The sequence below is a fragment of the Miniopterus schreibersii genome (genome assembly GCF_964146895.1).
Source record: "Miniopterus schreibersii genome assembly, chromosome: 2".
NCBI lineage: Eukaryota > Metazoa > Chordata > Mammalia > Chiroptera > Miniopteridae > Miniopterus > Miniopterus schreibersii.
Genome location: NC_138102.1, coordinates 83,382,116 through 83,396,210, shown reverse-complemented (window position 1 = coordinate 83,396,210; position 14,095 = coordinate 83,382,116). Strand labels below are relative to the sequence as shown.

The window sequence follows — 14,095 nt, the reverse complement described above, 5'->3', positions numbered from 1 at the left end:
TTCATTACCAACATTCAAAAATTCCAAAACAATAAACAAAATAAACTGATGAACAAAGTGGACATAGAAGCCTGGAACAAACTGAGGGATCTCAGAAGAAAGGTGAGGAGGGGGTTGTGGGTGGGGAGATTAATTAGGGAACTTGTATGTTTATGGGCATGGCCCATGGACGTGGATATTGGTGCGAGGAGGGCTTGGGGGTGGGGTAGATATGGGGTGGAGGGGATCAGTGGGGTTAAAAGGGGGACATCTGTAATGGTCTCAACAATAAAGATAAACATTAAAAAAAAAAAATCCAAAACATAAAACTTCACATTTTATTATTTCAGAGAACAATCTTTAATGTGTATGGTGTTTTAAAATATAAGTAGATATAAACATAACATTACTTTTAAACAGGACACCAAAATAATATACCTGCCCAAGTAACACTGCCAAAGTGGTTTGTTTTGAGAAGCCAATTCTGAATCCTTTGCCCCAAACATTTTTGCCAATAGTTTAACAACTTGCAGGCGTTCCTCATTATCATTGCTCTAAAACAAAACACAACCATAGCTTTAAAACCATGAGGTAGACACATTCAGAATAATTTTTTCTTGATTTCTCTTATCCTCCAACTGCACAGAAAACCTTTCATAAACTCTAGATGAAATATTATAGATAAAAATGCTCAATATACTTTTCACAAAATTAAATCGTCAATGCTCTAATCATCTCAAATTACATTAAAGCAGTACTCCCTACATGAAAATACATCCCCAAGTTTGAGTGAATGTTAGAGGTTCTCTCCCTACAATTGAGGCTTATTTTCATTCAGAGTCGAATTAAAAAACTAACTTGCATCAAACCTACTTAGACCCTTGAAAAATTATTTGTGATTTTTAAGAACAAATACTGATACAGGTCAGGCCTTCCAGTAAACAGAGAATTCCACATGATCGTCCTGGTTAAGCTCTTTGTAAAAATAAATTATGTGCTGAAGTCTCCCAATAGGAGTTAGTTCATGTTCATATACCAGATTCACAATAGAGTTCAAAAACATGATGAATCCTTGAACATACGAAAACGAAAATTTGTTTTGTACACTATACTGTGGGTACTCTGGGGCCGAGAACTCAACCTTACTACTGATTTTGGGAACTCCAACAGATGACAATGGTTAAATGGATAAGCCAGCACAATCCTAGAACTGAACATAATATCTGATAACTGGGGATATTAAAAATACTTATATTCAAGGTATGGACAGCATTTTACAATTTTTTTTTTAATTTTAAATCAATGCCTCAGTCTAGCACTAAGAGCTCCCATAGTATGACCTAACTTATCTCTAGTACCTCTCTTGTTATTCTTCCACATAAGTACTTTTCAACCCTGGCTGTACATCAGAATGACCTCTAAGGCTTTAAAACAAACAAACAAATCACACACACAGAAAGAAACAAAAAAAAAACAATTGATGCCTGAACCCTATGCCAGAAATTCTGATCAACTGGTTTGGTTTAATGCCTGGATATGAGCTTGTTTATTATGGCTCCACAGGTGAAGATTCTAATGTGCAGCCAGGAATGATTTAAATTTACTTTATGCTACCATCCAACTATGATTCCTTGTGTTCCACAAATTCACCCAGCACCTTCCTACCTCTATATGCTTCTGCATGATGTTTCCTTTGCTTCAATTGTATGCTGTTTGTATCTTTTGTGACACTTACAATATCTGGCCTTTTATTAGATCTGGATTATTTTTTCCTCTTCCTTTCATACTAGATGTTAAATTTGCTGAAAGTAGGGATGATAATTCCTTATTTTTATATTCCTTAGAGTATTCAATATTATTATTAGAGAAAAGTCAGACCAACAAATAATTAAATGTATGCCTGTCTCTGCCTCATCAAAACTGCTAACTACTTGAAAAAAGGGGGACAGGGAGGCTGGTAAATCAAATAACTTACCTAAGAAATATACCAAAAACATACCCAAGAATAAAACAAGAATTATTATACTACCAACATGGACTGTTTTGTGTTTTTTAAAAGACAAATCAAAATTTTTAGAAACAAAAAATAAAACTGAAATAATTTAAGAACTTTTCTGTGTGGTACACTGACGTTCATCAAAGATTACTAATTATAAACATCTTTATTTAATTTTCTTGTAATAATTTGGAAAAAAAAAAAAAAAGAATAGCCCCCAATCTGCAAGTGAAACTAATAATTCTAGGCAATGGAAACATGCTTCCAGAAGATGAACTGCAAAGGTGCTTTTAGCATAGGAATGTATAAGATAATATGCACAAAGGGGAAATATTTCACATTACATGGATAACGGAGCCTAAACTATTTTTACAGCCCAATCAAGAGGTCTTGAGAATCACTGTAAACTTGAAAACATGAGCTTAATGTATAGCTATGACCTCAAAAATGAGTCACAACCTAGAATTTATCTGGAAAATATTTTGAGAAAAAATACCATCCTTCCAATAATTAATTAGGCAGCTATTATTTGCTGGAAATCATGACAGGCATTGGAGATACACAAACAGGAAAGGCACAAATATGTAAATAAACAATAGTAACATACCACTACTTCTGTAACACTCAGATAAAACTATTATAAGAATTAAAAGCCACAAATAATGCTCTTTGCTAATTTAGTTGACTGAAGCATATTATTTTTAGAATAGTTACCTTTAGTTTAAATTCAAGCTGGGGTAAAACTGAGAGCAGCAAATGACTATCAATATTATAGAGCTCCAAAATTAAGTCAAAGACATGCTCTGATAAATCGCTGATAGATGTTTTCCCAAGCATCAGAACCTGATTAAAAAACTTTGGAAAAAAAAATTTGTATCGTTACTAGAAATACCATCGATAGATAAAATAAATTTTCTAAAATCTTAATTATTCTTCAATTAAATTCATTATTTTATACAAAGTCAAAGTAGGCATATCAAAACATTTTCTAACAGTAGGTAGGAAAGAACTACAGGCTATATGAAAAGGTAAAACAAGGAATTCACCTTGTACACAATTTAAAAAAACATATCAATGCCCTACTACCAAACATACTATATTCCTCATTACAGTCTTACTATATTTTATCATGTATTAGTTATTTGTCTTAATTCCTCTACTAAATAAATTCCTTTTGGATAAGGGATCACTTCTTGTTCACCTTACCATGTATGGTAGACAGCAGCATAGAACATAAAGCCTTAAACCTTCAGAGTCAGAACCAATTCCATTTTTAAAATATGTAACTTTATATTTATAATGCAAAACCTCTTTCTAATCCATTTTGTCTTCTTTTATATTCTCATAAACAAAATGAAATAAACAATATACAAGGTTTATAGCACGAATTAAAACCCAGTTAAAAGCACACATAAAAGCACACACAAAAGGAAAATCCAAATTTGAACAATTTATCTTCTATAAGCAGCCAACTCTAGTTCCCACATTCAGATCACAATACTACTGAAACTGGTAAAGACACATGGCATAATGATCAAGTTCCTTTGTATTTAAACTCTTCCAAATATGTAAAAATTAACCCAGGGAATACACTACATATTCTTAACAGTAGCTTATCTCTTTGAAGGAGTTAAGGATTCTTTACACCACATAAACTGTCTCTTTGTGACAGTTAACACACAACTTGGTTTAATTAGGCTTTCTATGTGCAAAGCGCAAAGTCAAGGACTTCATATTACTATATCTCTTCTGCTTCATTTTAGTTATTGGGTTGTTCTTAAACAAAGTTTCTTAGGTCTATGAACCTGTACAAACTACCTAGCCATGCAGGGGAGAAAACAACAAATTCTGTTTTACTATTTGTTCTTTATTGGTTTTAAAAAAACTTGTTTTTCCTCCTCGTTTATCAATTTTGTGGGAAAAGAATTTCATGACATCAAACATTAAATTCTCATTTAGGTTGAAAATAAAGTGGCTTTGTTGTTTCAACTCACAAATTTTCAAATGTTTAAAAACAGTAAATCTAGCTTTCCTTAACAAAAATACAATAATCCTTTCCAATATGGCCACCTTGGTGATCAAACGGTCTTCTTCTATCAATCTGGGGAAAGCTCACTTGAAAAAACAAAATCATTCCCTAGTTTAACTTCTTACAAATTCCATCAAAAAATTTATTTAACACTTACATAATCTCCATAAAGGTAAGGACCAAGTCAGTCTTCTGCACTATATAACAAGAGCCTAGCACAGTGCCTGTAGAGTATGTAACCCATACATATTTAGTAAATGACTAAATAATATGTAACAGGGACTATGACACAAATATAAACAATCCATGCCCTACACGAGGGCTTACAATTTAGTGGAGGAAGCAAATATAAATTTGATTAAGTATTGCCTTCCAAAAAACATTTTTCATTTATAAATGGGTAACTAATATTCATACTAGAAATTATATTATTTTATAATAGTTGCCTCCGAATGAAAGGAGTATGAGTAAGATAAAGGTCAGTAATAAATTCTACCTTAGATTTAAGCATTCAATTTTAATTACAAGTGTTTTCACATTAAATATCACATTCTCTACCATCACCCCAAGAACCCTTAATCCCAATTTACAGATGCAAAAACTGAGGCTAAGGAAGATTAAGAAATTTAACCAAATTTTACCTATATCAAGATAAACTTGATACTTTTTTTTTCAGTACAACAAAATAATTTTGTTCTATCTCCTAAAACTTCTGATTAAAATGATCTGGTGAAAAAAAATATTACCAAGAGGTAATCCATGTAGGAAATTTTTTGAATTGTCATTATTTACTTTTTGCTTCTGATACTGTTTTAACTTAAAAAATATATATGTATATACACACACACACGCGCGCACACACACACACACACACACACACACACACATACTTTTCTGAATTGTCAAGTTACAACTTCCATTTTATAAAATAATCTACAACACCACAGTGATTTAAGTCCTACGTATGTAGAAATCACTATCTACAAAAAATAAACTTAAATGTGTCTATGCATAAGAGTGAAAAAGATAAAAATAATAAAGGAATAGAAGTGGGATTATTAATTACCTTACTATCCTATCCTCTGTTTTTGCTAATTTTCTACTAGGAAAATAAATGAATAATGGCTATTACATGTACAAGTTCAAAAGGTTAAGAATAATTTTTAACACTGTACTCATTTTATCCTACTACAAGAGAATTAAGTTCATGCAAATTCTAGTGATTTTACATGTATAGGTGTGAGGAAGAAAAATAAGTCTTACAAAGAAATAAAGGAGAAAAAACAGCAACTCTTAATAACTTCTCAGCTAACCCTCAAGTAAAGCAAGGGATAAGAAAATAGGAGAAAGAAGAAAATAACAAAGTCCTGCGAATAAATACATAATTGAAAGTGTGCCTAGACCATTCTATTAATTCTATGGCTCTTGTTCCCCAGCTTCTGATAAAGATATAAAAAGAAAGTATGGATGGGGGGGGGATTCTATTTTTGCTAGCAAAAACTAAGAGCAGGAACTTAACATAAGGCATAAGTGATAAAAATGTTTTTACATTGATTTGTCTGGGATTGCCGAAAGTCCTACCTTGGTCCTTTTATCTTTCTTTTCACTTTTATTATAAATATTTTCAAACATGCACAAATTTTGCAAGTATAGTATAAGGAACCTACTAGTAACCTAGCTCCAACCAATACTACTATTGTATCTTGAACCTTTTTTCTTCTATTATCTAATCCTAAAAAAGATATTAACATAGTATAGTGTTATTTTCTTTTTATGCCAGAAAAAGGCACCAAAGAAGGTTATGTTCCCCTAAAAAGTATCTGGCTTGGCAATATCAATTTAAATAAATAACCACCAGGAGAAGCTCACTTAGTGTATTCTAATGGGCCATGGAGAAAGAATGCTTAAGTCTAGCCTACACACTTCAAGTACCACTAAGCCAATAAAGAAAAATTCAATCCACTCAATCTAACTAATTTACTCCAGTAAATACCCAAGGCTCACAAAACTTACAGAAATCAATGTTTAGAGTTCCCTGCCAATCTTGGAGCTATTAAAATTGTTTACAAAATTTGACTCTCCAGCTTCTTAAAGTTCATCCTCCAAAACAATTTATAAATCAAGTACATTTTTCCTAATCATCATGTGCTTAGACTCATTTAAGGCCATAGCCAGAAACAAAAATTGAGATCTACCAAGGTACTATTTTCTGAAGTATGGTTTCAAAGTACATATTTTCATGATGTAGTTTATATACTGAATTAATTTTTGTACAAGAAAAATTCTCCTTCAATAAACTTCAGGAAAATTAAGTAATAAGTAATTATAAAAAGTTTTCTTTCTCACTTTTTTCAAAAAGACAGATTTACATCATTTACATGTTTGAAGGCGGGAAAAAGCAGAGTAGATGGAGAGACAGAACTTCTACACAATTCCAGAGGCCAACATTAACGTGATGTTATTCCAGATTTGTTCCAGAAAGAACTGCTCACATGGAACACAATGTGAATAGTGCCATCTAGAGTTGTGCAACTCAAAGAACGGTGGAGAGAAAAAACAGTAAATTTCTATCAGTGAACCCATGTGTTGAAATACAAGATTCTGAAAACAAATACAATATTGTCAATCATAAATAAGTAGCTTTGGGATGATTCTGAAAGGGCTCATCTCATTGCAATTCTTACTCTTTCTCAGAAAAGGTAGCTTTATATGGAATCTACCCCAGGCAAAGCGAAGATAGCCAACTTTCACCAAATCAATACCATTCATACTTGCCTTCAATTTTTAGGTCTTGATATTAGTTCATATCTTCCTCTTGTACAAATCAATTTAATCTCCAAAAAAGCTGTAAACAGTTTCTCTGAATAATGAAAAGTTCCATATGTTTTATCTAATTACATTTAACTCTATTTCTAACACTAGGAAACAGTCTATCTTGCTAACCAAAATAAAGCTGTTTTAGTTCCTAGGCAATTTGAAAGAAGCAAATGAATGAACAAACAAGAAGAGCGTTAACCTTCTAGAAAATATTAACCAAGAATAATTTTAAATAAAGAGAAAGAAAATACATTACCTAATGATTAAAACAACACAAAATTTAAAAGTATGTACTACTTGCCAAAATTTGCTCCTAGCAGTCTTTAAAATTTTGGCTAATTCTTAGGACAACTAATTACAAGTAAAACTTACATTGGTAATATATGGTTCAATAGCTTGAGCTGTCCTCTTCAGTAAAGCCTTTGCCAAATCATATGCTTGCTTGTTTAAATTCTGAAAAGCATAAAGAGTATCTATGTTATATTTCTCTAACTATGAAAAGCAAAATATTACCTGTATTCAAAAAACCACCCAAGTTCCCCAGCCAGGAGTGGCTCAGCGGTTGAGCATCAACCTAGGATTTAGGAGATCACAGTTTGATTCCCAGTCAGGGCACACGCCCGGGTTGCGGGACCAATCCCCAGTCGGGGGGGGGGGGGGGTGCAGGAGGCAGCCAATCAATGACGACTCTCTTATCATTGATGTTTCTCTCTCTCTCTCCCTCTCCTTTCCTCTGTCTGAAATCAATAAAGATATATTTAAAAAAATAAAATAAAATAAACAGAACAAAAAACCACCCAAGTAAATGAATGAGAAAACTGTCTAAGATTCAGAATAAAAAAAAAAGAAGGTAAAGCCACTTTTTTTCCTCTTAAGACTAACTGGTCTACTAAATCATAACATCCCTTTCAAGCAAGAGTAATCATAACATCCCTTTCAAGCAAGAGTAATTACATTCTCTTCATATCTTGTTCATAATCATGTAAACAATTAGAAAAAGTCAATAAATGTTTAGTAGATTCAAGAGGAGACAGTCATTCTAAATCTAGTCCCAAATTCAAATCGGCTCAGATGAGTATAAATACAGGCTGTTTCATTCCAGGTCCCAAAGAACCAAACATTCTAAGATGAACTGGGTCCCAGTGTGGGGAGGAATGGGGGGGTGTCCACAAGAGGTGAAAGACAGGAGTTTGGGGAGGCTATGGGAAAGTAGATTTACTCAGGCACATCTCAGAATACAGGTAAGTTCAAGTATACAACAAGAAATACAATAAATAGTAAAGTACGAAAAGAAAAAAGGTGCAAGAAAAAATATCTTAAGAAAATGTGTTTCTGAATATATTCTGATGATAGAGTCAAGGCCAAAGGTCTAAAATGGAATCAGTACCTATTCTAGTTTAAACACATTACAGAGACCAGGAATACTACATATAGAGAACTCATATTCAGCCTATTTTTAGATTTGTATTGATGCTTATTTTGTATCATTTCATTCACTTCTAATGGCTATTTAGTATTTTACTATATAATATGCTACAGCTTATTTACTCATTCTCTTTTTCATAGACAATAAATTACATCTTATACATGCTTCCTTGTACATATAAGAAATAATTTTCTGTAAATTCTATCTTCTGTTTTGTTCTTATTTATTTGTAGAGTTTCTTTTATACCTTTCAGTCAACCAATAATAATTTTCAACATAAAAGTCATGTATACTTTTGTCAAATTTCTAAGTAGTTCAAGTCTTTGTTTAAAGGTGCAAATAAATTTTTTTTTTAATTATACTAATAGATCTTTGCATATTAATCTTATATCTAGCAACTCTGCAAAATTTTCTTATACAGGAAATGTATCTGTACACTTTTTTCTGCACAGGCAGTCATATCATCTGCAAATAATTTCAGTTTTGTTTCATTTTTCTATTCTTTTATCTTTAGTCTGTCTTGTTTTACTCTACTAACTTAACACCTTTAGTTAACGGTAATTAGAAATAGCATTCTTGACTTTTTTCTGAGTGGAAATGACATTTTTACAATGTTCCTAACTTCAAAAAGATTTTAACATTTCATCATTAAATACAGTATCATACGTATCCTTATAAGTTTAAGGAAGTTCCTTTCTACTTCAAATCTGCTAAGAACTTGTAAGTTATACTGAATTTTATCAAATGTTTTTTCTGCATGCATTATTTTCTTCTCTTTGATCTGTTAATTTACACCAATACCTTACTTCACTGCTAACATTTTCTAATGTTAATCCATCCTTATAATCCTAAAATAAAGCCAATTTTGCTCCTATCAATATTACTTTATACCATTCTGGATACTACTATTAATTTATGTTGTCATATTGCAAATTAAATTAGCCTATGATTCTCCTTTGTTACTTGACTTTGTCTATTTCCCTATGAAAATTATAAACTCAAAAAGTGAGTTGTGGAACATTCCTTCCTTTTCTATAATCTGGAAAAGCTTGCCAAATATAAAATTATATGCCACTTAAATGATTAATAGAACTCTCCTGGTGATAAATTTAAATTCTTTTCTGGTCAGTTTGAGTACTGCTGCTGATATTGTTATTGTTATTATTGGTAGGAGAGTTGTTTGTTTGTTTTATGGATAGATTTTTAAATAAATTAAATTTCTTTTATTGGTTAAAGGTTAAGATTTTCTCTCTTGAAACAAATTGGGCTAGTTATATTTCTAGGAATTTATTTTGTCTAATTCCAAATACGTTAACATAAAATATTGTTCATATCATTGTCTTCTGATCTTAATTGTCCATTGTTCCCCATTTCATTCTAAAACTATGTATGTGTTGATACCATCTTTCTTTTTCTGATTCACCTTGTCAAGGGTTTGCCTATTTAATATACTTTTCAAATTATCAAATTTGGGTTTTTATAGCATGTCACTGTGTTTTCTATTTCACTTATTTGTGTTCTTCATTGTTTTTTTTCTTACATACATTGTATATTCTGGTATTTTCATAAGTTTTGAATGGGCACTTAGCTATAAAGTTAGATTAAAAATATTTTAAGTTGCCACAAGTTTTAATATGCATCACTAATGATCATTTCTAAATATATTATAGTTGCCATTATAATTTATTCTTTTGACAGAATTAGTATGATTGCTATAAACTTATTAGTCTTATGTTTCATATCCTCAATATTCTTAAAAACTGTTGGTCTGCTTGATTTATAATCACTGAGAAACGTGTTAAAATCACCCACCAAATTGTGAGTTCGTTTCTTTATATTTCTTTCAGTTTATGCTTTATATACAGTGTTTTAAGCCTATGTACATACAAGTTTAGGTATCTTCCTGTGAGCTACACCATTGAACAAATCCCTCTTTACCCAGTAAAAACTATTACGTCTAATAGTAATACAAGCTACCTCAGTTTTCTTTCAGTTAGTATGTGCCTGGCAGTCTTTTTTCTATCCTTTTATTTTCAACATTTTTGTGACAGTATTTTTGTTGTTATCTCTTATTAACAATGACCAGCTAGGTTATTTTCAATTTAATCTGATACTCTGCCTTAAGTAGTAAATTTGGGCCATTTACATTTATTTGTCATTCTTTTTATTGTAATCCTTAAATTTTTAACTTGAATACTTCATTTTATTTATATATTTTTTAAAGTCTTTATTGATTTCAGATAGAGGAAGGTCTCCCAGTTTTCTGGGAGAAAGAGACAGAAACATCAATGAGAGAGAGTCACTGATCGGCTGCTTTCTGTACCCCCCCCCCCCCGCCCCCACTGGGGATCGAGACTGCAACCTGGGCATGTGCCCTAATCAGGAATCGAACCCTGATCTCCTGGATCATAGGTAGATGCTCAACCACTGAGCCACACCTGCTGGGCACTGAATACTTCATTTTAAGTTTGAAGTTAATCAATAGCTCTATACTCTTGATGATCACAGAAATCCGGTCACTCCTGAACTCTATTAATCTTTTTTAAAAAATCCTCATCAGAGGATGTTTACTGATTTTAGAGAGAGGAAGGGGGAGAGAAACATTGATGTGAGAGAGAAGCATTGACCAGTTGCCTCCCGCATGTGCCCAGACCAAGGATTGAACCCACAACCTAGGTACGTGTCCTGCCCAGGAATCGAACCCACAACCTTTTGGTGCAGGGGTCAACACTCCAACCTACTTAGCCACCCAGCCAGGGCTCAATTCAACCTTATATGTTGTTTGTATCCAGTGTTTTAAGATTATTTTCTTAATATTCCTTTAAATTAAATATTATAATCAATATTGCTGTTTGTGTCTTACATATCTTATTTAGAGCACTTCTTTGTTCACCACTATTTTTTGTATCTTACTCCTTTTAAATTCAATTTCCATCATTCTCAAGTACTCACAAACTAGTTCTTTCAGGAAGGATCTATTGACAAATGAATATTTAATGTCTTAATTTCACTCAAATTAGATATACACACATACCCACAATTTATTTTATCTTAGCACTGTGGAAACATAGTTCCATTATCTTATGGCATCTATTCTTGCTACCAAAAAGTCAGCAATTTAACCTTTATTCCATGGTTACAGACTATGCCTTTTACCTCTGGGAACTTTATAGATTATTTCCGTTTTGACATTCTACAATTTCTCCAGAATCTGCCTGGACTGGGATTTATTTTTATTTATTCTGCTCATGACACTTTTTGCTATCTAACCCAGAAATTCATTCATTTCATCAATTCTGGAAGATATTAAGCAAATTTCTATTTGAATGTCTCTTCTCCACTCTCTACATGGTGTTCTGAAATCACTATTAAACATATTGGGCCTTTTCATCTATCTTTCATGTCTTAACATTCTTTATGTTTTCTTTGGCTTTATCTCACTGCGTGTATATAATTTCCTCAGATCTCCCAGTTTTCTAAATATATTTTATAATCCAATAAGTATTTTAATTTTAATGACCTTATTTTCATTTCTACTTTTCTCCTACCCACCTTCTACTCCTTTTATGTATGTAGCTACGGTGTTTTTGAAATTCTTATGTCTTTAATCCTTTTAAGTCTATGTAATCTTTAATCATTTTAATGGTGCTTTTTAAAAGATCTAATCCTGCTATTTGCAGTGTCTGAGTTTCAGCACTGATGAACTATTTTAAGCATTGGGAAATTCGGGGCTATGAGGCCATTTTCATTGAAGCATTATTTGTGTGAATGCTGTATAGCAATAAACTTAGATTTTATCTTGCCAGAAAGGTTTTAAGTTTGCACAGATGTTTATGCTGGTGATTCCTGTGCTCCTCTCTTTAACCTTGATCCCTTGTGAATCATAGAACTGTATTTCCAACTGCTTACTGGAAAATTAGTTATTTTCATGATCAAGGTATCTGCCCTGCCAGGTAAGTATGGAAAGTGAATTACTTACAAAGAACAACGCACAAACACACACATATCCCCTTTGATTAACATCACTGAGTTAAGAAATACTGTCATCGATATATCCTCTGTCTCCAAATTAGTAGAGACTTCCCTTTTCATTTCACCCCTGCTCTTAATTTACACTAGGCCCTTTGTGATTGCAGCATCTGACAACACAAAGTTATATAATAGCATTTAAGTAGCTATTAGACTCACTTCTTGAAATATATCTCATTACAAATTGAGTTATTACAGATATTTTATCACATAAACTAAATTATTTTTTCTTTTCATTAAATCTGTGTACCATGTTTATTAAGCATTAAACCAATTAATATTTATCAATATTAATCAATGAAACAGATTCTCCAAAACTAAGGTTAAAGAAGGAGAAATTGTATTTAGAACAGACACACAAATTCTGGGCCTTAACATTAACAGGTTTTAGATATATTTCAGTATATATTGCTACTTACCTTATGGGCAGGTACAAGATTTACCAAAACTGTATCCAAAAGCTCCTGAGATACTGTATCGCCTTCACAAATAATAGAACTCATGAGGTCTACCATGTGCATATGAACTTTCTGATTGTGGCCATTGCTGAAATTCAAAATAGATATTTAGGGTGTAACTGAAATATTCATGATTTAATCATAACATGGTACTAATAAGCATTACACTTTATAAAAAAGATGCTAAAATATTAATTATATCAAATTCTATAAATTCATTTAAAGTTTCCCTCTCTCCCAAATCTTATAGTAGTATCCAAAATCTATTTTTAAACTAAATTTCCTGGATTACTTTTCCCTAATTTTAACAAGTCTCAAAATCAAAAGTAACTGACTCAAATGCAACTTTATTTTTATCTTAAAATCAGAAAACCAAATTGCTTTGTTTAATTATAGTAATTTTAAAGAACGCACGAACAATTCAACTATTCACATGAATTAAGGAGTCAATAATAAATAATTTAAATAAAAGATAAAAATATAATCCAAAAAACATTTTTACATTGGGTATAGACTGCCTTAATGCCACTCTTGTATTATTCTTTACATCGCAAAATTGATTAAGTCCTATTTGTTTTTAAAACATCTATAAAAATGTTAAGGAATTCTTAAATTATAACTCTTAGCCTTCCAATATCCATCATAACACAGTTTAAGGAGATTCATCTATAAGTTAAAAATCCTTTAAATTTTAAAAAAAGTTATATTCTAATAAAATAAACTTACTTTATTACTGAAAATAATGTTCTGTATAGTTGCGTAAAAATTTCATTGCTATCTTCCAACTCAAAGCATATGTTATAGGACTTGACCCAAGCAATGTTCTAAAAATAAGAGGTAAAAAAGATATAAGATAAACACTTTAATTAGTGAAAACATACAAGTACAAAAACCAGTTTAAAATGCCATCTCAAGATACAATATATTGCTTACCTCAAGTAAATAAAAATACCTATTGAATTGTGGGCTCTTTGTATCCTCTAGCCCCTTCAACTGCCTTGTTATAAACATAAATATATCCTTAAAAAAAACACACACACACAAAGTACAGTTTAGATTACGAATGCTAGATTAAAATATCCAATAAACTGCAGTTTTAGCACTCATGTGTATCTATCATAATAAATTCTAAACAACCAAGAAAATAATTGTATTCGCCTACAATTTTTTAAAAGGAATATCATCACATGAAAATACCAATTATCTTATTACCCTTCATAGGAAAACAGTAAATCATCACCATGATCTTAAAGTAGAGAAAAACTTCATTTTATAGCAAGTTAAAAAAATAGACCTAAAAAGTGAGTAAACTAAAATTTATGCTAACTTTATCAGAATAAAAAATGTAGCAATGACTGCCA

The 14,095-nt window shown here is 31.6% G+C and overlaps 1 protein-coding gene across 6 annotated transcripts in view; it reads right to left on the bottom strand.

The window, feature by feature from the left end:
* Positions 1-14,095, bottom strand: part of PDS5B (PDS5 cohesin associated factor B) — a 169,630-nt gene that overhangs the window by 95,176 nt on the left and 60,359 nt on the right. For all 6 annotated transcript variants that reach the window (XM_081127300.1, XM_081127299.1, XM_081127295.1 and 3 more), the window contains exons 4-9: positions 13,668-13,754; positions 13,461-13,558; positions 12,696-12,822; positions 7,194-7,274; positions 2,690-2,830; positions 418-533 (exon numbers count right to left, since the gene is read on the bottom strand). In XM_081127300.1, the coding sequence (XP_080983426.1) occupies positions 418-533; positions 2,690-2,830; positions 7,194-7,274; positions 12,696-12,822; positions 13,461-13,558; positions 13,668-13,754 (650 nt within the window). The remainder of the gene's footprint in view (positions 1-417; positions 534-2,689; positions 2,831-7,193; positions 7,275-12,695; positions 12,823-13,460; positions 13,559-13,667; positions 13,755-14,095) is intronic.